General features: G+C 43.9%; 1 protein-coding gene across 1 annotated transcript in view; it reads left to right on the forward strand.

Moving 5' to 3' along the window:
- TOP3A (topoisomerase (DNA) III alpha) overlaps window positions 1-23538 on the forward strand; it is a 52804-nt gene that overhangs the window by 21197 nt on the left and 8069 nt on the right. Inside the window, exons 5-16 of the mRNA XM_006875530.1 lie at window positions 5864-5972; window positions 7172-7315; window positions 7408-7578; window positions 9016-9116; window positions 10871-10945; window positions 14881-14963; window positions 16264-16471; window positions 18193-18378; window positions 18576-18705; window positions 20229-20342; window positions 20419-20584; window positions 21399-21542. Of these exons, the coding sequence (XP_006875592.1) occupies window positions 5864-5972; window positions 7172-7315; window positions 7408-7578; window positions 9016-9116; window positions 10871-10945; window positions 14881-14963; window positions 16264-16471; window positions 18193-18378; window positions 18576-18705; window positions 20229-20342; window positions 20419-20584; window positions 21399-21542 (1631 nt within the window). The remainder of the gene's footprint in view (window positions 1-5863; window positions 5973-7171; window positions 7316-7407; window positions 7579-9015; window positions 9117-10870; window positions 10946-14880; window positions 14964-16263; window positions 16472-18192; window positions 18379-18575; window positions 18706-20228; window positions 20343-20418; window positions 20585-21398; window positions 21543-23538) is intronic.

Genomic DNA, 23538 nt, shown 5'->3' on the forward strand with positions numbered 1-23538 from the left:
GCTGGGGACTTTGGATCCAGAGAGGGAGAGGGACTGGGTCCTGAAGAATGGGGGTGGGTGGGGAGTGTAGCGGGCGGGTTTATAGGATATACCCTTTGGTGCGTTGATGATGCATGGAAGGGATTGTAACCATGGCAATGAAAGGATATACGATGGAATGAATGTAAAACTAAAGTTCTCTCATGTAAAATATCATATAATTCACAATAAAACATGAAAAAAAAAAGTTCATGGAAAAATTACATTATCTCTTAATTCCATTTCTCTGCAAACTTTTTTTTTTTTTAAGAGTTTTTATTGTGAATTGAGTTAAGGTTTACAGACAAGACAATCAACTTTACATTCAAATAATCAGATATTTTGTTTCATCTCCATATTTACAATGCTTCCATGCAACAACAGTTAGCCTGCTTCTTCCCTGAGGTTTCTGTTTGCATTCCACCCATCTTCTTATCCCTTCTCAACTTTTTTATTTGGAATGATTGACCATTCTATGATAAGTATATCTTGCTACTGTTGTTGTCCCTTGCATAAACCTATCTTCTGTTTGGCTGAAAATTGGATCATGAGGGTAAGTTTCTTTCTAGAATTGAAGGATGGTTCAATGCCATAGCCTCAGGTTTGTCCAGTCTCTTTCTGACTGTAAACCTGCTTGTTTGTTTGTTTTTCTTTTTTTTTTTTTAATGAGTTTTGTTCCACATTTTCTCCTACTCTATTCAGGACCCTCTAATGTGACCCCTTTCAGGGAAGTTGGTAGTGGTAGTTGGGCACTGTCTAGTTATTCTGGTCTCAGAATCATGAAGACTGATGCTCACATTTTCCATTAGTCCATTGGACTAATTGATTCTGAGCTTCTTCAATTCTTTTTTAAATTATTCTTTTATATATTAATTTATTTTTTAAGGTTTTTATTGTGGATTGTGTAAAAGTTTACGGGGCAGACCATCAGTTTCACATTCAGCAAATCATACACCCTGTTTCATTACAATGATAATAATCCCCTCCGTGTACCATCAGTTAACAGTATTTCTCTCTACTCCTGTAGCTTTTTTTAACAACAAAACAAAAACCACTCAGGCATTTATAATAATTTAGACCTCCAAAAGGGCACATTCTGCAAGTCTGCCTCCTGGCCACCAGCTCTTAGTCCCTCTCTTCCCATGAATCTGGAGTCCTCAACCACTCCTTCTCTCCTTGTCCTCATCTCTGCCTTTGTCTTGGGTGGTGCTGCTTCTCTGGATAAGGTCCCCCATTCCACTTGTGCTCTTCTCCCTTAATGGTCCTAGGGTCCTCTTTTCTGGACTGTAAGATTAACCACTTCCCTGTATTTGTTGCAGAATTTCTACCTTTACAATTGGGATAGTCGCAATTAGTCATGATAACAATTACTGACTATTGAATCATACGATTCTTGTCCCCATCTCTTTTCACCAGACTCATCTAGACAAATAAAAACTATTCAGTTGGAACTCTTTCTCCCTCTTCTCCCCCCCCCCCCCAAACTAAACTCCCTCTTGAAACCTTGTAAGCCAATCACTAGGTACCTTTATCACCACCTCATTTTAGGTAGAAGTTGCCCATCCCTGTCTACCCTGTGTACAGAGGGGATAGCATTGATACTTGATGTGAAGACTCCTTCCCTCTCTGTTGGTATTCAGCGTTACTACCTCCATGAGTATAGGTCAGGTTCATCAAATTGTAACAATTTACCCTTGTTTCCTTTATCTAAAAAAAAAATTTTTTTTTTTTTTAAATCATCCTCTGGTCGAGTTCTGATTATCAAGCCAAGAAGTCTAGGTCAAATGGGTACTATTGGCAAGTTTAGGTGTTCTTGTGCATCTCCCCTCAATTCATATCATCTGGATGTTTCACTCTCAGCTCTAGCCCTCTGTGGCTATATCCTTGTCCATGGGCTCAAGTGTCCCCAGGTCTCACCACACTTGGGACCAACCAGTCCTTCCTCTTCTCTCATCTCCTGGTCATCAGGGGTCAGTGGACTGTGGTTGAACTCAGCCCATTCTTCATTGCTGCCTTTCCCCCTCTTCTGCTCACCAGTGGACCAGTGTGGTAGCCAGCAAGCTTACATGCCCGTTCATGTGTTCCCTTTGACTTTCAGTCTTAGAAGTCCTGAAGGAACTTGATTGCTTGCCTTGATGGCTTCTTGGAGAACAGCTTACATATTCTTGTAGTAGCCAGTCATGCTGACTTTTTTTTTTTTTTTTTTCATTATTAAGACTAGTTTTATTCTCAAGATGATGACATTTTTGTGTGTTTTTTTCCTGATGATCTTTCTTTGAAGATGTATCTTCTGTTGCTCTAGCTGTTCCAGGCTGGTCTGCTTGTCCTTTCTAGTAGGAATGTCCTACCTCAAAAGGTTCTGGATGGGCCTCAGGTTTCCACCTAAGGTGCTATACTCTGCAAAGGTTTTGCAAGAGGCCTATTTCACTGGGCAAGTTCTAGAACCCCTTTTAGGTATTCCAATCAGTTATAGGCTGAAGACGGGCTTAGTAGTTTTCTCTAACCATGTTTCTCAGCATTCCTTTCTATCCCACTCAAGTGTCTATTTTACATAGTAGGCAAGGGAAACCAATATTCATAAGACAGTCAAGCATTTTAGTGTTATTTCCCCTCTTCAAGCTGTACCTAGATCCCTGTGTCCCTGTTGTTCCAAGGTTGAGCATGCTTCACTATTTACTTCTGTCCCACTTAGGCCATGTAAACCTGTTTCAGTGTTCCCCTATCTATCTTGTTCTTCTACCTCCTCCCTCTTCTTGTATTGCCCTCCCCAACACCAGAACTAAACCCCATCCCCCACCCCAATCCCACTGTTGTGGTTACCTTATATTTAAGACAGTCTATTTTATCCTGTGATCTACCTGACCTTCTCACCACCTGGATCTCTGTTCCTCTGTGTTTACCTTCTTTCACCTTGTAATTGCTTTGAACATAGACTGACCTTCCAGATCCTCTGTTCTTATCATTTTATTCTGTTCTTGACTCTTTAATTTGTGGAGTGAGTTCAGGGTGATGTTGCCACGTACATCATTCTCTGATGTTGTTGGTTCTCAGTTTTTCATAGCAGGGTTGGCTTTGGCAAAATCCCTTAGCTTCTTTTATCCTGGAATGTTTTGATTACACCATCGTATTGGATTGACAGCTTTGCTGGGTAGAGGATTCTTGGTTGGAAGTTTTTTCGTTCAGGGTTTTATATATGTCTCCCCATTGCCTTCCTGCCTGCACGGTTTCTGTTGAGAAATCCAAGCTTAATCTGACTTGCTTGCCTTTGTATGTTATCCTTCTCTTTTCCCTAGCTGCTTTCAGGATTCTGTCCTTATCCTTGATTTTGGAGAGCTTGATTATTATATATTTTGGTGACTTTCTCTTAGGGTCTATCTTTCCTGGGATTCATTGAGCTTCTTGAATGCTTATCTTTTTGCATTTCAGGATGTTAGGAAAATTTTCTTCCAGCGTCTCTTCAACTATCTCCTCTCTGGACTTGTATGATTCTTCCTGTTCTGGAATGCCAGTAATTCTTAAGTTATTCCTCTTCATGTTTTCCAACATGAATCTTAGGCCTCCTTCAGATTTTTTTAATCCTTTTTTGTGTTTGCTCTTTTATCTGAGTAGTTTTGAGAGATTTATCTTCTAGCTCACTAGTTCTGGCCTCTATCTCTTCAATTCTACTCGGTTGCCCTTTCAGTGTATTCTCCATTTCTGATATTCTATTATTAATCATTTGGACCTCTTTCTGTAGGTTTTGAATGGTTTCCAATGCTGTATCTATTTTATTTGATTGTTCCTGTAGTGCTTTCCTGACTTCTTCCTTATGTTTCTCAACACCATTGTATAATGTTTTGATACATTTTATAATCATTTTTCTGAATTCCTTCCCAGGCATTTCCAAAGCCTGCCCATCTTCCAGTATGGAGTGTAGGTCTGCTTCTAGCTCAGTTTCCTCAGTCACTTTATCACGTTTCTGGACATGTGCTGATGTGGTCATCAGTTTCTGTTTTGGGGGCATATTCAGGAATTATCTGTGGCCTTAATACTTAGATGGGTATGTATTTTGGTATTTTTTTGCTTTCTGATTGCCTCCAGGTAGATGTGATCAGGAGATGGGCTTCCCTTTTCACTCTTCTTCCTGAGAAATTTCAAGATGCTATTGTTGGTCATTGTGATGTAACTCAGGATTTAATTTTCAGTCTTTTTCCTTGTTAGTCTACCTGTTCTGTTCCACATACACAATCCCCGTTTAGGCCTTTTTCCCAGTGATAAACAGTTCAGATCTGGCTGTGGCTGTTTTTCACTGCCATTTGGTTTTAAGTGGAAACTGTCACTTTAAATTTTGAGGAGATCTGTGTGCATGTGTAGTAGAGCCCTGTGGGGGGTGGGGTGTCCACTCACTCAGGCACCCCTTCTAGTCATTAGAATGGAGGTGTGCAGACAGTGAGAGACCAATGAACAGATAGAAAAAAAAGAATGTCCACACCATTATCTGCGCGGTTCTGTCAGGTGTCCGTGGCTGCTTTGATCCTTCACCCACTTGGTCTCTCCCAAGATGGTGGCTCCGGGAACAGCTGAGCGTCTTGGATTAGAAAGCAATGGATTTCTTGTTTCTGCTACAAATTCCCTTAGCTGTAAGCCTTCCAACCTTCTAAATATTCCTTTATATGTGGTTCAGTGTTCTGGAACCGTTCCCTGAGCCTACTTAGTCCTACAATCTGTGTTGTTGATGACTGAGCTCCTCACTACATTTCCACCCAATCTGCCATCTTGTTTGTTCTCCCCTCTCCACAAATTTTTTGAAGTCCACAAACTTTCGTACATTTGTTAGGGTTGAGTTATAAGTGTGTCAGAGGTGAATTGTTAGTTGTTGGTGCCGTTGAGTTGGTTCTGACTCATAGTGACCCTGTACAGTGTGTGTTGGGAGAGTTATAATTGTGTGTCAGGAAGGATTATAAGTGTCTTAGAAGTAATTAAATAGTAAGTGTGTGTCAAGGAGAGTTACGAGTATGTATCACAGGTGAATTGCCAGCGTGTGTTGAGAGGAATAATAAATGTGTTTTGGGTAGAGTTATAAGTGTGTGTCTGGCGGAAGTCATTATTATGTTCCAGAGGTGAGTTATAAGTGGAAGTCAGGGAAGTTGTAAGTGTGTGTATGGGGAGTTTTATGCATAAGGATGTGTAAAGGTCGAATTATCCATGTGCATTTGGGGAATTGTAAGTGTTGAGGTATGGTTGTAGCATGTGATAAGTATGTTCAGTGTGAGTTTTACGTGTATTGGGAGGAGTTCTAAGCATGTGCCAGATGAGTCTTAAGTGTGTGTTGAGGGGTGTAAAAATGTGTCAGGATGAGTTAAAGTGTGTTCAGGCAAGCTATTAGTGTGGATGTCAGAAGAAAATTGTAAGCATGTGTCGGGGAATGATAAACATGTCCAAGGGGAGTTATAAGTATACATTGGGAGGGGTTAGAGGTGAGGTATACTTGTTAGTCGAGTGTTTTACTAGACCCATTCTTCTGAACTGAAGGGACTACATTAGTCACCACCCGTGTAGCTGGTAGGCAGTTTTCTCTGATATTTTTTTCATCATACTTCAAAAGCACCATTAATGAAGGCTCAGTCCGATTCTTTAGCTGTAATTGTTGAGTACTGTTGAGTCGGTTCTGACTCATAGCAACCCTGTATAAGGTTTCCAAGGAGTGGCTGGTGGGTTTGAATCGTCAACCTTGTGGCTCCAACTGACCTTGCATTCCAGCGCATTATCCTGCAGCACCATGCCAAGACTCTGATTCTTTAGTGAGAGGTAGTAGATAATTGCTCTACAGAGTCTGCTCTTACTGTCCCTTTACTTTGAATTTCAGAAAACTCTGGAACGAGAGACACAGCAGTGCCAGGCTCTGGTGATCTGGACTGACTGTGACAGAGAAGGGGAGAATATAGGGTTTGAGATTATCCACGTGTGCAAAGCTGGTAGGTGATGTCACTTGTGAGTTTTCTTACTTTGGAATCACATAAAGAGCTGTTATCCTGTATCTGTGCATACGTCGGCCACTGCCAAGTTCTTCCACATGTACCCTCCCTTCTAAATCACTCATTGGGTCTTGAAGTGGGAAGAGTTAACAAGTATAAAGCGTTTAGCCCACAGCTTATCACGTGGTAGGTCCCAAGTAGATTGGCTGCTCCTTAAAGACAGGGCTTCATATTTATTTTTTTTCTAATTATATGTTGAAAGTGTAACAAAATATAAATGAGTACATAGATTATTTCTTTTAGGAAGATCTACATGAGACTAGTCCCTGTGAGGTGGAGATTAAAGATACCCCAAATGTCCGACTTTTCCAAAATGTTTGTACCACTCCATAATCCTTGCTATCCAGCACCACTCCTCCCCTCCCTCAGTCCCAGGCTCTGCAGTGTGCCGCAGTGGCTCACAGAACCCACAGCTGTCAAGGAAGTGACTCATGCGACTGTGGAGACTGTAAGTCCCAAATTCCTAGTGCAGAGGTCAGTCTGGAGAAGTCTCCTCACCCACAGAGGCTCAAGAAGTTGAGGAACCCAAATCAGCAGGTCAGATGACAGGCTGTTGTTGATAAGTGAGGCTTTGGGAGCTGGTGAATCACATTAGGTCCAGAGACTAGAGGGCAGACCTGTTGAGCCAGGTGCAAGATTAAGACCAACAGAGCGGACTTTGCCAAAGCAGTCCAAGATACTGGAGTCAGAACCTACTCCACAGCATACAACCATAGGGTTGGTTTCCAACGCTGTAAATCTTTGCAGGAGCAGAAAGCTTCATCTTTGACCTGTGGAGCAGCTAGTGGGGCTCTAACTGCTGACCTTGTGGTTCGCAGTCTAGTGCTTATCTTACAAAGCTACCACACTCCCCTCTTACACTGTTGCTAAATTGTTGTTAAATGCCATCGAGTCGATTCCGACCCATAGCAACCCTCTAGAGGGTTTCCAAGGAGCGACTAGTGAGCTTGAACCACCAACCTTGCAGTGTAGCGCATTAACCCACAGCGCCACACCAGGACTCCCCTCTTATACACCATGAATTTAACCCTATCAGTAAAATGAACTCGCAGATTCTAGGTGGCGTAAGAAAAGGGAGCCCTTTGCCCTGTTGTGATGAGAGGAAATGTGGATTCCTATGACCTGGCTCTGTTTTTCAGTGAAGCCCAGTCTGCCGGTACTGAGAGCCCGGTTCTCTGAGATCACGCCACAAGCCATCAGAGGAGCCTGTGAGAACCTGACAGAGCCCAACCAAAGAGTAAGCGATGCTGTAGACGTGAGGCAGGAACTGGACCTACGGATTGGTGAGGACCACACACCTGGGATTTAAGGGCTAAGTTGTAGTGCATGTCTGCAACTGACTTCCCCCTCACTGTCCCTCCCTGCCTGTGTCCAGGTGCTGCCTTCACAAGATTCCAGACCCTAAGGCTCCAGAAGATTTTCCCAGAGGTGCTGGCACAACAGCTGATCAGTTATGGCAGCTGCCAGTTTCCAACACTTGGGTTTGTGGTAGAGAGGTTCAAAGCCATTCAAGCTTTTGTGCCAGAAACCTTCCACAGAATTAAAGGTAAGGGGATGTTGATAGCATGGAGCCGGTGGGCCTGGAATAATAGAAAGGCCATTGAGCACTCAATAGATGGATGACTTCTAGTCTTGTTATACCATTGTCTTATTGTTAAGTGCTGCAGAGTTGGTTCCAACTCATAGCAACCTGCATTGGTTTTCTGAGGAATAAGTTGGTGGTTTGAACTGCTGACCTTATGATTCTCAATCCAGTGCCGATCCTACAGTGTGCCACATGGCATTGTCTTAGTTATGGACTGCTACTACAACAGCAGTGTAACAAGTGGGTGGCTTTAACAGATTTATTTTCTAGCAGTTTCAGAAGCTGCAAGTTTAAATTCAGGGTGCCAACCCTAGGGGAAAGCACTGGGGGATTGCCCTTGCCCTTGTCTCTCTTCCTTTGTCCTTTGGTGATCTTCATGTGCCTGGAATACCTCCCCACCCCTGCCAGGCTTCTCTGTGCCTAATCTGCTCAGTTTATATCTCAAAACTGGTTAAGACACACCCCAAACTGATTGAGCCTCATTGACAAAGAAATCCCTATCCCCAAATTTGGTTATATCCACAACTATAGGGGTTAGAATTTACAACATTTATTTTTAGGGGACACAGTTCAATCCATAAAAGGCCTGGAGCCAGAGGGTCCAGCAATAAGAGGGACCTTGGAGCAGCCATATTACTAGTTAGATGTGCAGCTTCTAGTCTTGGCTGCCTGTCATTTTGTTCCTTGTGGTATAAAGAATCCACTTGAAGTTTCCTTAGTGGTCAAGAAACTTTTCTATTTCATCTTTCTTTTTTTGTGAGTTGAGTGAAAGTTTTCAGGGCAGATCATCAGTTTTACATTCAGCAACTTTGTTTCATTACAATGATTATAATTCCCTCCATGTACCATCAGTTAACAGTATTTGTTTCTATTCATTTTAGATCTTTTTAAAAAAAACACTCAGACAATATATAATAATTTGCACCCCCAAAGGGCACCTTCTGCAAGTCTGCCACCTGGCTGCCAGCTCTCAGTCCCTCTCTTCCCATGAAATGAATCTAGAGTCCTCAGCTGCTCCTTCTCCATGTCCCTATCTCTGCATCCATCTCTGGTGTCACTGCTTCTCTGGATAAGGTCCTGCATTCCGCTTGTGCTCTTCTCCCTAAATGGTCCTAGGGTCCTTTGTTTCTGAACTATTTCATCTTTCTTGACTTTCCCTTTTAAGTATTGGGTTGCTAACTGTAAGGTTGGCAGTTCAAGCCCACCAGTTGCTCCTTGGGAAAAAGATGAGGCTGTGTACTCCCGTGTAATTTATGATCTTGGAAATCTATGGATTTCCAGTATGAGTCGGAATCAATTTGATGGCAGTGGGTAGATTCTCCACCTGAATATTCTCATTTTTATTGGGCATAACATCATGTAGCTTCTCTGCTTTCCTGCTTGTCTTTTCCGATACAGTAACTCATGAGCACAAAGATGGCCTTGTAGAATTCAACTGGAAGAGACATCGGCTTTTTAACCACACAGCTTGTCTCGTCCTTTACCAGCTATGTATGGAGGTAAGAAATATGTCTTAATCATCAGCACCTAGGAAGAAGTCTCTTCTCAGGTCTCAGCGCCTTCTCTTTTGGCAGAGAAGGTCTTGTCCCTTTTTCCCACTGAACTGGAGCTTTTTCTGTGTTCTGTAGGTTTGCCTTTTGGGGCATCAGTGTTTCAGAACCAGTAGGACTAGAACCCCATGAAAACGACACTAAAAGTATGTAAGGAAAGGATCTACTCCTGTCTGTATGCAGTGTTAAGCTTAGATAAAATCAGCAGTGTGCAGAACTGTTTCATACAGTGCCTTCCTGGAGATGAACAGATCACCAGAGCTTCATCAAGATTGAAGTCCCAGACACATAGAGCTGGAAGGACAGGACAACATCTGGTCTAGCATTTTATTGCATTGGTCAGATAAGGACATCTAGAGAGAAAACAAGCATGCTTGTCACGTTTTTATTGAGAATCCACTGTGTGCCAAGCATTGCTTGTGTTAGTTGCTGGGGACACAGCAGTGAACAGGGGAGATAAAATCACCACCATCGTGTGGGGAAGCAGGAGAGCCCACAAGTCACAGTGAGCAAGTAAACTTCCAGCAGGATAAGTGCCATAAGGAAAGGAAAGCAGAGACAGGAGAAGACCAGCCTCCGAGGCAGGAGGGAGATGGAGAATCTTTAGGTGAGGTGTGCATGAAAGGCCTCTGAGGGGCAACAGGTGCGAGTAAGACTGACTAAAGCATTAAAGGCGGCAGCCAGAGGAGGATCTGGGGCGACAGCGCTCTAGGTTGAAGCAGCTCAGCATCAGCTCTGCCTCCACATTCCCTTGACCCTCAGATTATCCGCTTTGTGATACCATCCCATCAGTCAGAATGGAAAGACCTCGATCCATCCAGGGCTCCACATTGTGTCAAATCCACAGACTTTTGGTTTGTTCGGCCATAAGTGACTCTAGTCCAGTAGCAGGTGTATTATTGATTTGGTAAAGGAGACTAATGATCATTGTGCACCAGGCACACTTTATGTTGCATGTTACTTAATCTTCATATGCTTGTGAGGGTAGTAACAGTATCCATTTTACAGATGAGGAAAGTGCAGTTAAATAGCCCAATCACACTAAACTAGTAATGTACAGTGCAGATTTGAGTCCAGTATTATCAGCTCTCTAGCTCATGCTCTTGCCATATTCCACACGACCTCCTGGAGGCCCCTGTTTACCCACACCATTGGAGCCTCAATGACACTGCACATTCATCTGATAACAAAAGGCACCTGCCCCTTTGATTCCACCAGGAAGTCCAGGCAGGGTCCCCACTCTGTGTTACTAAGGAGAACTTGGGGTTTTGATACACACAGATCATCACATCTGCTCAGTTCTCTATCCATTTACAGCCTCTTACAAGTGTGAAGTTTTCTTTAAGATTGGAGTTCCCAGCTTATATTGTGTATTTTCTCGTATCTCTTCCTTTATACTATCCTGAATTTTTTTGAAAAATCAACACTGCATAGGCTTCAGAAGTGTACAGGCTGCTTGTTTCCCAGGCTCCTGAAAAGAAATGCAGGGCTGTGTATTTACCCTGCAAACACTTGGTTTGTCTGGAAGGGTGGAAACGATTCCCACCATACTATTGGCTAAAAGCCTACCTCAGCTGGCAGCACTCCTGTCTGCACCAGCTGAGGTGGTGATTGATAACCACCCATGATGCTGAGCCGTCACAAGAAATCAGGGGTGATGTGCCAGCAAGTCAATGTGGTCTTCTCTCTTCCTGGCTTTCTAGAATCCTGTGGCAACCGTGGTGGAGGTCCACTCTAAGTCGAAGAGTAAGTGGAGGCCTCAAGCTCTGGACACCGTGGTATGTTCTGGATGGATATTGCCACCACTGGGTAACATCAGCATTCTGTTGTTTGTTATGCAGCACAGACTTGTGGAAGGAAGCTTAACCCCTTACAGACCACACAGGAAAGCATTTCGGAAAATCCAAAACATGGGCCTGCATGGCCTCATGTGTTTTTCTTTTTCTTTTTATATGATAAAAGCTTTTATTTTAATGAGAAAATAAATACACATTGTTTTCTTTCCAGTATGTGAACAAAAAATAGCAATTTCCTTTTTTTCCACTTTCTTGTCATCTTCCTTCCTCTTCTTTTTAACTACCTTCCCCCTTTACCCAAGTTAGAACGTGTTTTCTTTTTTGTTCATGTCATTTGTTGTATGATTTTTGCTGTTGAGATGATGATATACTACATCATTTTCTATGCATACAGTTGAGTGATACTGGCTCATTCTTTGAGTTGTGCGATCATGCGGGCTGACTCTCCTTTTCTGACTCGTTTCCCCTCACTGACATAGACTCACTGAGTCTGCCAAGTATCATGTCTTTTGAGTTGCTGTTATCATTTTGAACCCCTAGACATAGATCTTAAAAAAGCATAATGCTCAGGACAAACATCTACTAGTTACGCTAAACTATTGTTTGATTTTTACATGACTTCAGGTGATAGTTTTGGATTAAAATGTAAAGATTATCTCAGGGCAATAATTCAGCTATCCTTCATGGCTCTAGAAAATCTGGACTCCATGAGAATTTTAAATTCTGTTCTACATTTCTCCCTATTTGTTCAAAATGTTCAGCAGTAGTACCTTCCTAGTTTTTGGGTTTTTTTTAAGTTTTTATTGTGAATTATGTGATAATTTACATGGGAGAACATTAGCTTTACATTCATCCTATCTTATATCATTTCATTGCCATGATTACAATCCCTTCCACGCATCATTAAACAACCAAAGAGTACACCCGCAAGCCTGCCCCTCCATTTTCAGCACCTAGTTTTTTAATATGCCTATTTTTGACAGCATTATAACCAGAATACCTTGTGTTTTTCACCCAAGCATTTCTTCCGCATTGCTACATAGTAGTGTAAACATCCTTTTAAATGTCGTCTATCAAACCAAACGTAGAACAGGGCTTCTCAATCATCTTAATCCCAATGAGGACCATCCCCATGGGACACAAGCCTGTATAAATCCGAGGAACAATTTTTCAGGGAAATTCTAGTTATCATTGAGCTGAGTCACCTCTGGAGGTGCACCACACATGGAGGGGCAGGGGGGAACGTTAGGGGTGACTTTATAGAGCAGGCAGGTGTGTTTTATTCTTTGCTGGTTAAAATGCACTTGTCATACTGTGAGCAGCGTTCTTGGAATGTCATCAAGGGAAAAGAACAGCTGGTAGCCTCCCAGGAAGCGTTGGAGAATGTTACTCATCATTTAGGGAAATTAACTGGGACTTGGGGTGGTGCTTCCTAACTTGAGGTTCTCTGGCTGCTTCTTTTTGTCAGTCTGCTTGTGAAAATGCTGGCTTCTGGCTGCTCTTCCACCCCGTATCAGAACCTCTGGTAGTCAGGGCTGTAAGTCAGCTTCCTTCCCAGGAGTCTGAGAGTCCTAAGCTGGGGTCTGGCTCAGTGGGCAAGTCTGGAAGTCTGCCTTGAGCACACTGGAGCCTTCCCTTTCTCAGCAGCAGGCACATGTTCATTGAGTGCACAGACTGCTGCCCAAAGCCAGAGCTGCCAGGGAGTTTGTCTGTAATGAGAAGTCAGTGTGTGCTGCATGCCATCTCTCCCTCACACAGCTATGTGGACAGCCAGACAGGACTTGGAAGTGGCTTTATTGGTGTGTCGTGAGATGCCCCTCTCTGTGGGATCAGGAATGTCTGGTCCAAGTTTGTTTAATTCTTGTGTCCTCTCTGGACCCATCACCTTGAGTTGATTGGTGATCAGATATTAGAGCCAGGGGTTTGAATAAGGTTTAAGACAGTTTAGTATAGCTGTATGTCTGTCTCATGATTCTATTTCTTGCCCATAGACCAGAATCTCAGAACTTGATGAATCTTAATGCATTAAGTTACATGTCAGCCATTCGTCCTCAGGTGATTTTTCACCTCAGTGCATCAATTTTACAGTCTCCCTTCTTTTCCAAGTATATAGGGGTTGCCTCCTCCTGAGTCCATGTCCTTTCTTGAGACAGGCCTCACTTCTAGAGAGAGAGATTCAAATGAATGAGTAACTGGCTTTGATAAGGTAGACATGATCTATTAACACAAATTCTATTCACCTACTCATTTAGTGATATTTTTTAAGAATTTAGGCCCTGGGAACATAAGGGTGGACCAAGCTGACAAAGTCTTTGTCCTGTCTGCTCCGTGCTGGCATGGTCAGCACAGCGGTGTATCACTGAGAACACAGAACTCTGTTGAGTAAGTGTGTTTTTGGAAAGGTGTCTGTCCATGGTGAGCCTGTAAGGAGACAACAGGAGAACCAGAGTCAGCCTGTAGAAAGGCCCCACGTCCAGGAGGCAGAGTGTGTCGGGGCAGAGCATGTGTGGCTGGAAAGGAAGCGGGGCAGATTGTGGAGAGTTATCTCAGGCTGAGACTGACAGAAATGTCCTCAAATTCTAGATAGCCTGTGATCCTAGAATGAATGTCAAAAGGCAGTACCTTGTGGAAAAATAAATAATAACAGAAAGGCCAGTGGCCTTCATGTGAGCCATAGAATCAGTTCCACCTGGACAGCTCCTTTGGGCCATGGTCACATCCACTCCAACAGCTGCTTTCTGCAAGCTGTGATCAGTTGCTGACTTCCCGACAGGGATGCATTCTCAGACCTGCAGGTTCTGTGCTCAGTTGGCTGGTGGTGGTCCCAGTGGAACTGGTATGGACACTGAGACAGACTGCATATGTGGTGTGAGGAGAAATGCGCAGAAACTGGAGAAACAAAACTGAGTGGTTCCTAGAGGCCAGCACCTGGACTTACCTTATCTGAATCCTTGCTACAACCTGAGATGTGGACATTGTGACTTTGTTGTACATGCAGGAAGTTAGGACTCAGAGCAGTGTTGCCTGTGGCTGCAAGTTAGAATTCATCTGTAGACTCCAGTGCCCACTGTGCTTGTCCCATAGTATGCTGGGCCAGTGAGTTGGGGACAGACCCCTCTGTGCACTATGGATCTAGATAGGACTATGGGCTAAGGACTGGATTTAGCAGATGGATTAGCCTGGGAGCCAGGGAAATGTCATGATTTCTCTTCCCCAACCTTGGAGTTTCTGAAATACTGGTCTACTTTGGGCCTGGGACTCTGGATTTTCAGGAGCCTCACAGGTGCTTCTGATGTGCAGCCAGGTTTGCGTGCCCTTGTTTCCTTCACACTTCGCTTTCAAAATTCCCCTGCAGTACTGCTAAAGAATTCTAAGTCCCTTCCCTAGAGGTGGATTTTGTAAGTCTGTTGGAATCTGAAATCTATATTTTTTAAGAATAGTCGGGTTTAAGAAATAGTGCTCATTTAATTCTATAGATGAGGAAACCCAGACCCAGAAAAATATGATAGCTGACCAAAGCACTGACACCTGTCCGTCCCCCTCTCTCCACATACTAGGAAAGACTGTGGGGCCCAGGGTTCTGCCAGAGTTGGCACTATTGGATTTGTCAGTAATTCAGAGTTATGTTTAAATATGAGGGATCACAGTCAGTAAACATGTAAGTCATGTAAAATGAATGCTGGACTCAGGACTAGGATTGCATGCAGGTTCGACCCAGAAGGCAGGGGATGTGACTCTCAGGACAAGGCAGGTTTTGCATCTTTTCCCTAGTTGTCCCTTGTCCCTGAGGATTCTTTCCCCATATGAGAGCAGCAGCTGGTGTGAAAGGAGTGGAACATGCTCAGGAAGATGTGTGTGTGTTGCTGGGTGCCCTGTAACCTCCAACACCCTAACCCATCTCCTGACTCACTTCACAGGAACTCGAGAAACTGGCTTCACGCAAGTTAAGAATAAATGCAAAAGAAACCATGAGGATTGCCGAAAGACTCTACACTCAAGGGTACTTGATGCATCTTTATCAGGATGAAATATTTTAGAAATGGGTAGCATGTCACACTGTAGCATAAACACTAAACTGGTAACTGCAAGGTCAGTAGTTCAAACCTGTGGCTGCTCCTTAGAAGCTATACTTGCAGGCTGTAAGTTGCAACCGACTTGAGGGCACTTAACAACTTAGTGTAGAAGGGGAGCACAAATGGTCTAGGAATCTGCCACCCTATATTTGAAGTGGGAGCATGGTGGCTCTGCAGAGTCAGCACTGGACTGCTAACCTCATGGTTGGCATTTTGAGCCCACCAATTGCCCCATGAGCTTTTCTGCTCCTGCAAAGATTGACAGCCTTGGAAACGATATAGGGTTGCCATGAGTCAGAATGGGCTCGAGAGCACTTAACAGCAACACATGAAGTGAAATCATTGTGACACTGACTCCCCCCTCCTGATTTGGAAAAGGGACTCCAAATCCATTATTCCCAAAATCAGAGCCCCAGAGTACACCCAGAGCCTCCTATAGAGCCCCCAGCACCTCTCAGTAGTGTCTGCTGTAATAAAACAGCCCTTCCTCGGATGCTGAGCACTGTAGCCACATGCCTCATTCAGCCGTGGAATTGGGGTGGTCTGAGTTGAGATGCACTATCAGTGTCGGTCACACTGGATTGCAGACTAGGAATGAGGAAAAGAATGTCATTGATCTCATTAGCCATTTTCTTTATTAATTACTATGTTTTAGAATCTTTTTACTGATTTCAAGTGGCTACTGTTGTTAGTTACGATCAAGTCAATTCCCACTCCTGTGACTCCAGGTGTGTCATGGTATAATGGTGCCATCAAGTGGTCAAGGCTGTTACCTTTCAGAAACAGAGCACCAGGACTTTCTTCCAAGAGTTCTACCAGCCATTCAATTAGTCATTGAGCACTTAACTGTTCACGCCACCTAAGAATCCCAGTGTTTCGACAGAAACGGTGTCATAAGATAGAGGGTCCACATAACTATAATTCCAGATACACATGATGTCAGGTTGTCAGGGCAGCAGAGCCGAGCTGTACCCCTGCTGCCATGCCAGAGCAGAGTTGTCCCCAGTCTGTCCTGGGCCACTGGTCTTCCACCACGCTGCAGCAGAACCTGCTTGCTGCTTCCACTCACCAGGAACACAGTGCAGGAAGTCTTGGTGTACTGATCCAGGTGGCTGGGTCAGGTGGGCATTTACAGAAGTCACCAGAGCTTTTGATCTAGCTGAACTGCTGCTTGTAGGCTGATGAAAGGACCCTGTCACTTCTTTGACTTTATTTACCTTTGTTTAGGTACATCAGCTATCCTCGAACTGAAACAAACATTTTCCCCAGAGACCTGAACCTGATAGTGCTGGTGGAGCAGCAGATCCCGGATCCACGCTGGGGGGCCTTCGCCCAGAACATTCTAGAGCGGGGTGGCCCTACCCCCCGCAACGGGAACAAGTCCGACCAAGCCCATCCTCCCATTCACCCCACCAAATATGCCAGCAACTTGCAGGTTAGTTCTTAACTATGCTGAGGGATTATTAGTAAGATTTGGATTGACTTTGTGTGCTCCTGTGTGAGGAAGTTAGTGATTTTGAAATACCTCTTACATGTCAGAAAAGAGAAGTCCGTGTCAGAGTTCTGTTCCGCAGTCTTCCAGAATGAGCTGCACCCGAGCCAGCTGTACTTGCCCACACTGTCAGGTGCTCTCGGGTTTCTTCACTGACGCTCCACACACAGAGACTGCCTTAGACACCTTCTCTGTGCCTTTGTGGAGCCTCGCACCCATAGTCCCTGCCACACCCACATCCATATCCCTCACCACGCCCGGGGCCATGCTTCCACTGTGCCGTACACAACTGCAGTGCCTTGTTAGTGATTAGAAACCTGTCCGTCCTTCCAAGATGGAATCAATGTCCATCTCCATCCCGAAACTTGAACCCACACTCTCGTCATGCTTGTAGACACTGTGGAGTCATCACACTTAGCTGTGCCAATTGTATCACACATGTCAGTAACTCCCTCAGCTGGAGAGTGAGCTCCGTGAGGGGAGGGGCTGCTTTAGCTTTCCTGTACCTGCAGGCTTGTAAAGTTAAGTACATTTAGGTTTGTTTTTCCATCTAACAATATGTGTTGTTCTTTATGATTATAGACATAATACCTATTCATTTCAGACAATTTAGAAAATGCAGATGATAAATAAGCAAAAATATGACTAATACCCCGCCCTTCTTCAAAAACCACCTTTATTTCCAATGCATGTAATATTCTTAAAATTAGAATCTTAAATAACTTTGTAAACTTTTTTCCATTTTATATAATTTGGGTTTTTCCCAATTTTATATCATGAGCATTTCCCCATATGCTGAAAGATTCTTTAAAAGTATAATTTTTAATGATTAACAATCATTTGTACATACATATTTGTGCCAGTTTCTTCTTCTTAGCTCCTTGGTATGAATGGAGCTAAGTTCTAAAACTAAATCAGGAAAACAATAACATTTACAATAGCCACATAAAAGATGAAATACTTTGGAATAAATCTAACCGGAGAAACAAACGATCTATAACAAAGAAAATTACAAAACACTACTACAAGAAATCAAGAGACCTGTAGAAATGGAAGAATATACCATGCTCATGGTTATGAAGATTTAACATTGTGAAAATGTCAACACTTCCCAAAGCAATCTATAGATACAATCCAATCCAGATTCTGACATCATTCTTTAAAGAGATACAAACACTAATCAGTAACTTTTTATGGAAAGGAAAGAGACCTGGATAAGCAAAGCATTACTTTTTTTTTAAAAAGTAGGAGGCCTCTTACTTCCCTATCTCAAAACATACTACACAGCCACAGTAGTCAAAACAGCCTGAGACACATAGACCGACAGAACAGCATTAGGAAGCTCGAAGTAAATCCATCCACCTCCCGTCAGTTGATCTTCAACAAAGAGCCAAAATGCATTAACTAGGGAAGAGATAGTCCCTTCAAGAGATAGTGCTGGCAAAAGGAGAACTCCATTTGTAGATGAATGAAACAAGACCCATACTAACATTGCAGTCCTGCACATTAACCCACAGCGCCACAACATGGGGAGTAGTATATTCTGCTCTGTTTAGAACTTTTGACTTGAAGGACTTGACCCAGGTTTAAACCACTGATGATGCTGATACCCTTGAGAGTTAATGTTCTAGAAGGAGTTTCAAATTCTCTTCTTTTCTTCATAGGGAGATGAGCAGCGATTGTATGAGTTCATTGTTCGCCATTTCCTGGCTTGTTGCTCACAAGATGCCCAGGGGCAGGAGACTACTGTTGAGATCGATATAGCTCAGGAGCGCTTCGTGACCCATGGCCTCATGGTTCTGGCCCGGAATTATCTGGACGTGTATCCGTATGATCACTGGAGTGACAAGGTGAAGGGTTCAGGTAGAGGTCAGATGCTGTGTCTCCAGAGTGTCTGATCCTGTGGGCCTCAAGGAGTAGGGAGACAATTCTGTTCCCAGCTCTAGTGCCATCTATGGAACAGGGCCATAATCTTTGAAATACAAGTTGTCTTTTCCTGAGTATGATGATAGCATGAGCTGACTGAAGCTTCTACCACTCTCTGCAGACTATCCCTGTGTATGAGAGAGGCTCCCACTTCCAGCCTAGCACTGTGGAGATGGTAGATGGGGAGACAAGCCCACCCCAGCTGCTCACCGAAGCTGACCTCATTGCCCTCATGGAAAAGCACGGCATTGGTCAGTATAACTTGCAGTCTGGAAACTGCCATCTCTGTCTCTCATTAGTTCCTCAGTACAACTCTGTCATGCAGGTGTTCTATTCCTACCTTCATTTATAATGGAAGTGAGGCTCGGAGAGGTTAAGAACTTACCTACAGTCAAAATATTAGTGAGTTGTGAACACCTGGTTTAGATTGAATAACTCCACAGTCATTGATTTTAGCCGGACTTTGAGGACCTCCTGTGGCAAACTGCAGAACTTGTCTGTTGATGTGTGGTAAGCAGGAACCCTGCAAGTTTTCTAAGTAAAGGAGCAACATAGGCAGATCTGTACTTGTGAAAGAAAACAGTCCATAGCTTTATTGAGACATAATGCACCTACCATCTCTGGTAGCGTAGTGGTTACGAATCGGGCTGTGAACCACAAGGTTCCGCGGGAGAAAGATGAGGCTTTCTGCTCCCGTAAAGATTTATAGCTGTTCCGCGAGAGAAAGATGAGGCTTTCTGCGCCCGTAAAGATTTACAGCCTTGGAAACCCTGTACAGGGGTCACTATGAGTCGGAACCGACTCCATGGCATATAATAACAACATATAATTTACTCATTTAAATTGTACAGTTTTGTGAGTTTTCGTGTATTCACAGACTTGTGTGACCATCAGCATAATCTGTTGTAGAAGATTTTCCTCACCCTGAAAGAAACCTTGTACCCTCTAACTGCCACGCCCTGTCCCCGGCCCCTGACAAGCAACCATCTGTTTTCTGTCTGTGGGTTTGCCTATTGTGGACATTTTATGTAAATGGACCAATACCCCATGTGGCCTTTTGTGACTGACTTCTTGAACTCGGCACAATGTTTCACAGTTCCTCCATGCAGTGTGCCATGTGTCAGAACTTCATTCTTACGGCTGAATAAGTTTCCATTCTGTAGCTAGACCTCATGTTTACCCACACATTGGGGTTGTTTCCACTTTTGGGTTATTATGAAGAATGCTGCAGTGGGCATTCATATACAAGTTTAAGTCTTTTTAGTAATATACCTAGCAGTGAAATTCCTGGGTTGTATATCAGTTCTGTGTCTAACTTTTGAGGAACTGCCTGACTTTTCTAAAGTCACTGCACCATTTACAGTAAATCAGCCAGCGATAGATCTTGTTATATCACATCCTTGCCAACACTTGTTTTTATCCGACTATTTTCCTCTAGCCATCCCAGTGGGAGTGAAATGGTCTCTTGTGGTGATCTTGATTGCATCTCATTGATGAGCACGGTGTAGAGACTGTCTTGGGGAGGGGGAAACTGGGAATGGGATCGTGCACATGAGTTGATGTGGCTGCATCCTGGCTCTGTTCCACAGAGAGTGGAGGAGAAGGGCTGGAGGGAGGCATTTAAGGATGGACTGATGGTGGGGGCAGTGGTGACAAGTGCACAGACGTGAGAGAGAAGCACAGCTGCCATTGTGAGCATGTGCCTTACAAGTCAGGTCAGTACAAGTCTTGTTGGATTGAGGTGCTCTCCAAGTGACTACGAAGTGACTTTCAGGTACTGATGCCACCCACGCGGAGCACATTGAGACAATCAAAGCCCGGATGTACGTGGGGCTCACAGCAGACAAGCGGTTTCTCCCAGGGCACCTGGGAATGGGGCTTGTGGAAGGTAAGGGGGAGGGACCAGCAGGACACGGGTGGGGCACCATGTCCTGCTGGTCCCCATAGCACTGTTCTCCTTACAGGCTATGATTCCATGGGCTATCAGATGTCCAAGCCAGACCTCCGGGCCGAGCTGGAGGCTGATCTAAAGCTGATCTGTGAGGGCAAGAAGGACAAATTTTTGGTCCTCGGTCAGCAAGTCCAGAAATATAAGCAAGTTTTCATTGAAGCAGTAGCTAAAGCTAAGAAGTGAGTCTGCCTCAGGGTTTATTGGACTTGTTTGTGATGACAATGGTTACCTAATAAAGAAGTTTAGGGGGAATGATTCGGCAGGTAAAAACGGTGGTGCCATTCCTTACAACCTATGGGCTTCGGAGTGCTGGTCCCTGCCAGATGAGGTCTTCCTCAGCTGATCTGTGCCTGGCCACGTATCAGCTCTGCCTCTTTAGGTCTGCCTTCTCTGGGCTTTGTCTGTTCCTTTCCATAGGGCTCACCACAATTTCAGAACAATAATCAAAAAGACCTGGCCCAGTTATCCTGGGTTGTTCATGTTAGAAATTTTCTCATGCTGCCTGCCTTGAATTGTGGGCAGCATGCTCTCTCAGGTGCTGGCATGTGACTGCTTGTTTTCTGGAGGCTTTGGGGTACTCATTTAGCAGCAGCATGTGTTGTTTTTATTAGAAATAAAATGATTTCCACCATGTGCCAACTTTGAAAAGATAGGCATAAACTGGTTTAAACTCAAACCGTACAGACACTTGTGGACTATGTGCATGGATGCACAGTTTTCAGTTTAGTGTACGGCAGTGATGAGGCAGGAAAGGAGCCATTTCTTTATCTGACTGTAGCTGAGCTCCCTCCAGAGCTGCCCAGGAACCTGGGAGTCAAGGAGTCAGCACTGCTTAGTGAGCTCAGCCCTCTCTGATCCTGTCCTCTGTGTGGACCTGTGGCCACAACAGCTGTCTGGATCCTAAGGTTTCATGCATTCTCTCTCCTTGTATGGATGCTACAAATGCCATTGCCACAAGAGCTGGCTGGGATGAATCTTTGTCTTTTTCTGCAGGTTGGACGAGGCCTTGTCCCAGTACTTTGGGGAAGGAACTGAGGTGCCCCAGCAAGAAGAGATCTACCCTGCCATGCCAGAACCCATCAGGAAGTGTCCTCAGTGCAACAAGGACATGGTTCTCAAAACCAGGAAAAACGGCAGGTCAGTGGTCAATGTCTGCCCCTCTACTTGCCCAGCCTCTGCTGTGTTGATCAGACAGCTCTCTGAGAGGCCCCGGTTCTTTTATTTTTATGGCACTAGAGTAATAAGGCAGGTCTGCTGTCACTAGCCTGTGCAGTGGTCTTGTGGGAGATAAGAGGAGCAGGCTGGCATTTGACCTTTGTAGCATGGAATTCTGTGAGAATTTGAAGGAGAGGGAACTAGATGTCCTTTACCCAGTGTGTTTGAAGTGGAGGAGCATGACCCTGGAACCTGACGGGGTTCCAATACACTCTGCCACATGTAAGATTTATAGCTCTGTGTTTTATAATTACTCTGAGCCCTAGTTTCTTCTTTAATGAAATAAGGGCAATATTTGTTGTTGTTAGGTGTCATTGAGCTGGCTCCAGCTCATAGTGACCTTACTATGCACAACAGAAGAAACGCTGCCTGGTCCTGTGCCATCCACACAGTTGTTACATTTGAGCCCATTGCTGCTGCCACAATGTCAGTCCATCTCGTTAGGATCTTCCTCTTTTTCGCTGACCCTCCACTTTACTAAGTATAATGTACTTCTGGACTGGTCCTTCCTGATAGATAATGTGTCTGAAGTATGAGAGAGAAATCCTCACTATACTTGCCTCCAAGGAACATTCTGGCTATACCTCTTCTAACACGTTCTGTTTGTTCTTGTGGCAGTCCATGGTACTTTGAGTAATCATCTAATTCTTCGTAATTCAAATGCATCAATTCTTCTATGATCTTTCTTATTCATTGTCCAACTTTCACATGCACATAAGGCAATGGACAATACCCTGTCTTTGCTCATGAACACTTTGAAGATGTTTTGTGCAGCAGATTTGCCCAGTGCAGTATGTCGTTTGATTTCTTGACTGCTGCTTCCATGAGCGTTGATTGTAGATCCAAGTAAAATGAAGTGTTAGACAACTTCAATCTTGTCTCCATTCATCCAGGAGTTATTTATTGGTCCAGTTAGGAGGATTTTTGTTTGATTTACATTGAGGTGCAACCCATACCGAAGGCTGTGGTCTTTGATCTTCATCAGTATTTTAAATCCTCTTCACTTTCAGCAAGCAAGGTTGTATCATCTGCATATCGCAGGTTGTTAATGAGTCTTCCTCCAATCCTGATGCCATTTTCTTTATATAATCCAGCTTCTCAGGTTATTTGCTTAGCATATAGATTAAGTATAGTGAGAGACTACGGTTCTGGTGCACACCTTTCCTGATTCTAAGCCATTGAGTATCCCTTTGCTCTGTTTGAACAACTGTTTCTTGGTCTGTGGACAGGTTTCTCAAGAGCACAAATGTTCTGGAATATCCATTCTCTGCTTTTAGCCAAGATCCATTTGATATAAGCAGTGAAATCCTAGTTCCATGTCCACTTCTGAATCCGGCTTGAGATTCTAGCAGTTACCTGTTGATGTACTGTTGTACGTTTTTGAATTATCTTCAGCAAAATTTTATTTGCATGTGATATTAATGATACTGTTTTATGATTTCCACATTCCATTGGGTCACCTGTCTCTAGAATGGGCACAAATATGGATCTCTGCCAGTCAGTTGGCCAGGGAGCTGTCTTCCCAATTTCTTAGCGTAGCTGTGAGTGCCTCCAGTGTTGCATCAGTTTGTTTTGAAAGGTTTCAATTTGTATTCCATCAATTCTGGGAGCCTTATTTTTTGCCAGGCCCTCAGTGCAGCTTGGGCTTCTTCCTTCAGTATAATTGGTTCTTTTTTTTTTTTTTACATGGGAGAACTTTAGTTTTACATTCATTCCATCGTATATCATCTCATTGCCATAGTTCCAGTCCCCTCCATGCATCCTCAACCACCCAAAGGGTATATCTCAGAAACCTGCCCCCTACACTTCCCCCTTCTCCCCCAGTTTTCAGCCCACAGTCCCTTTCCCTCTCTGGGTCCAAAGTCCCCAGTCGCTTCATCACTCCACGTCATCATCTCTGTCTGTATCTCAGGCATCT

The sequence above is a fragment of the Chrysochloris asiatica genome, unplaced genomic scaffold (assembly GCF_000296735.1).
Source record: "Chrysochloris asiatica unplaced genomic scaffold, ChrAsi1.0 scaffold00331, whole genome shotgun sequence".
In the NCBI taxonomy this organism is placed as follows: domain Eukaryota; kingdom Metazoa; phylum Chordata; class Mammalia; order Afrosoricida; family Chrysochloridae; genus Chrysochloris; species Chrysochloris asiatica.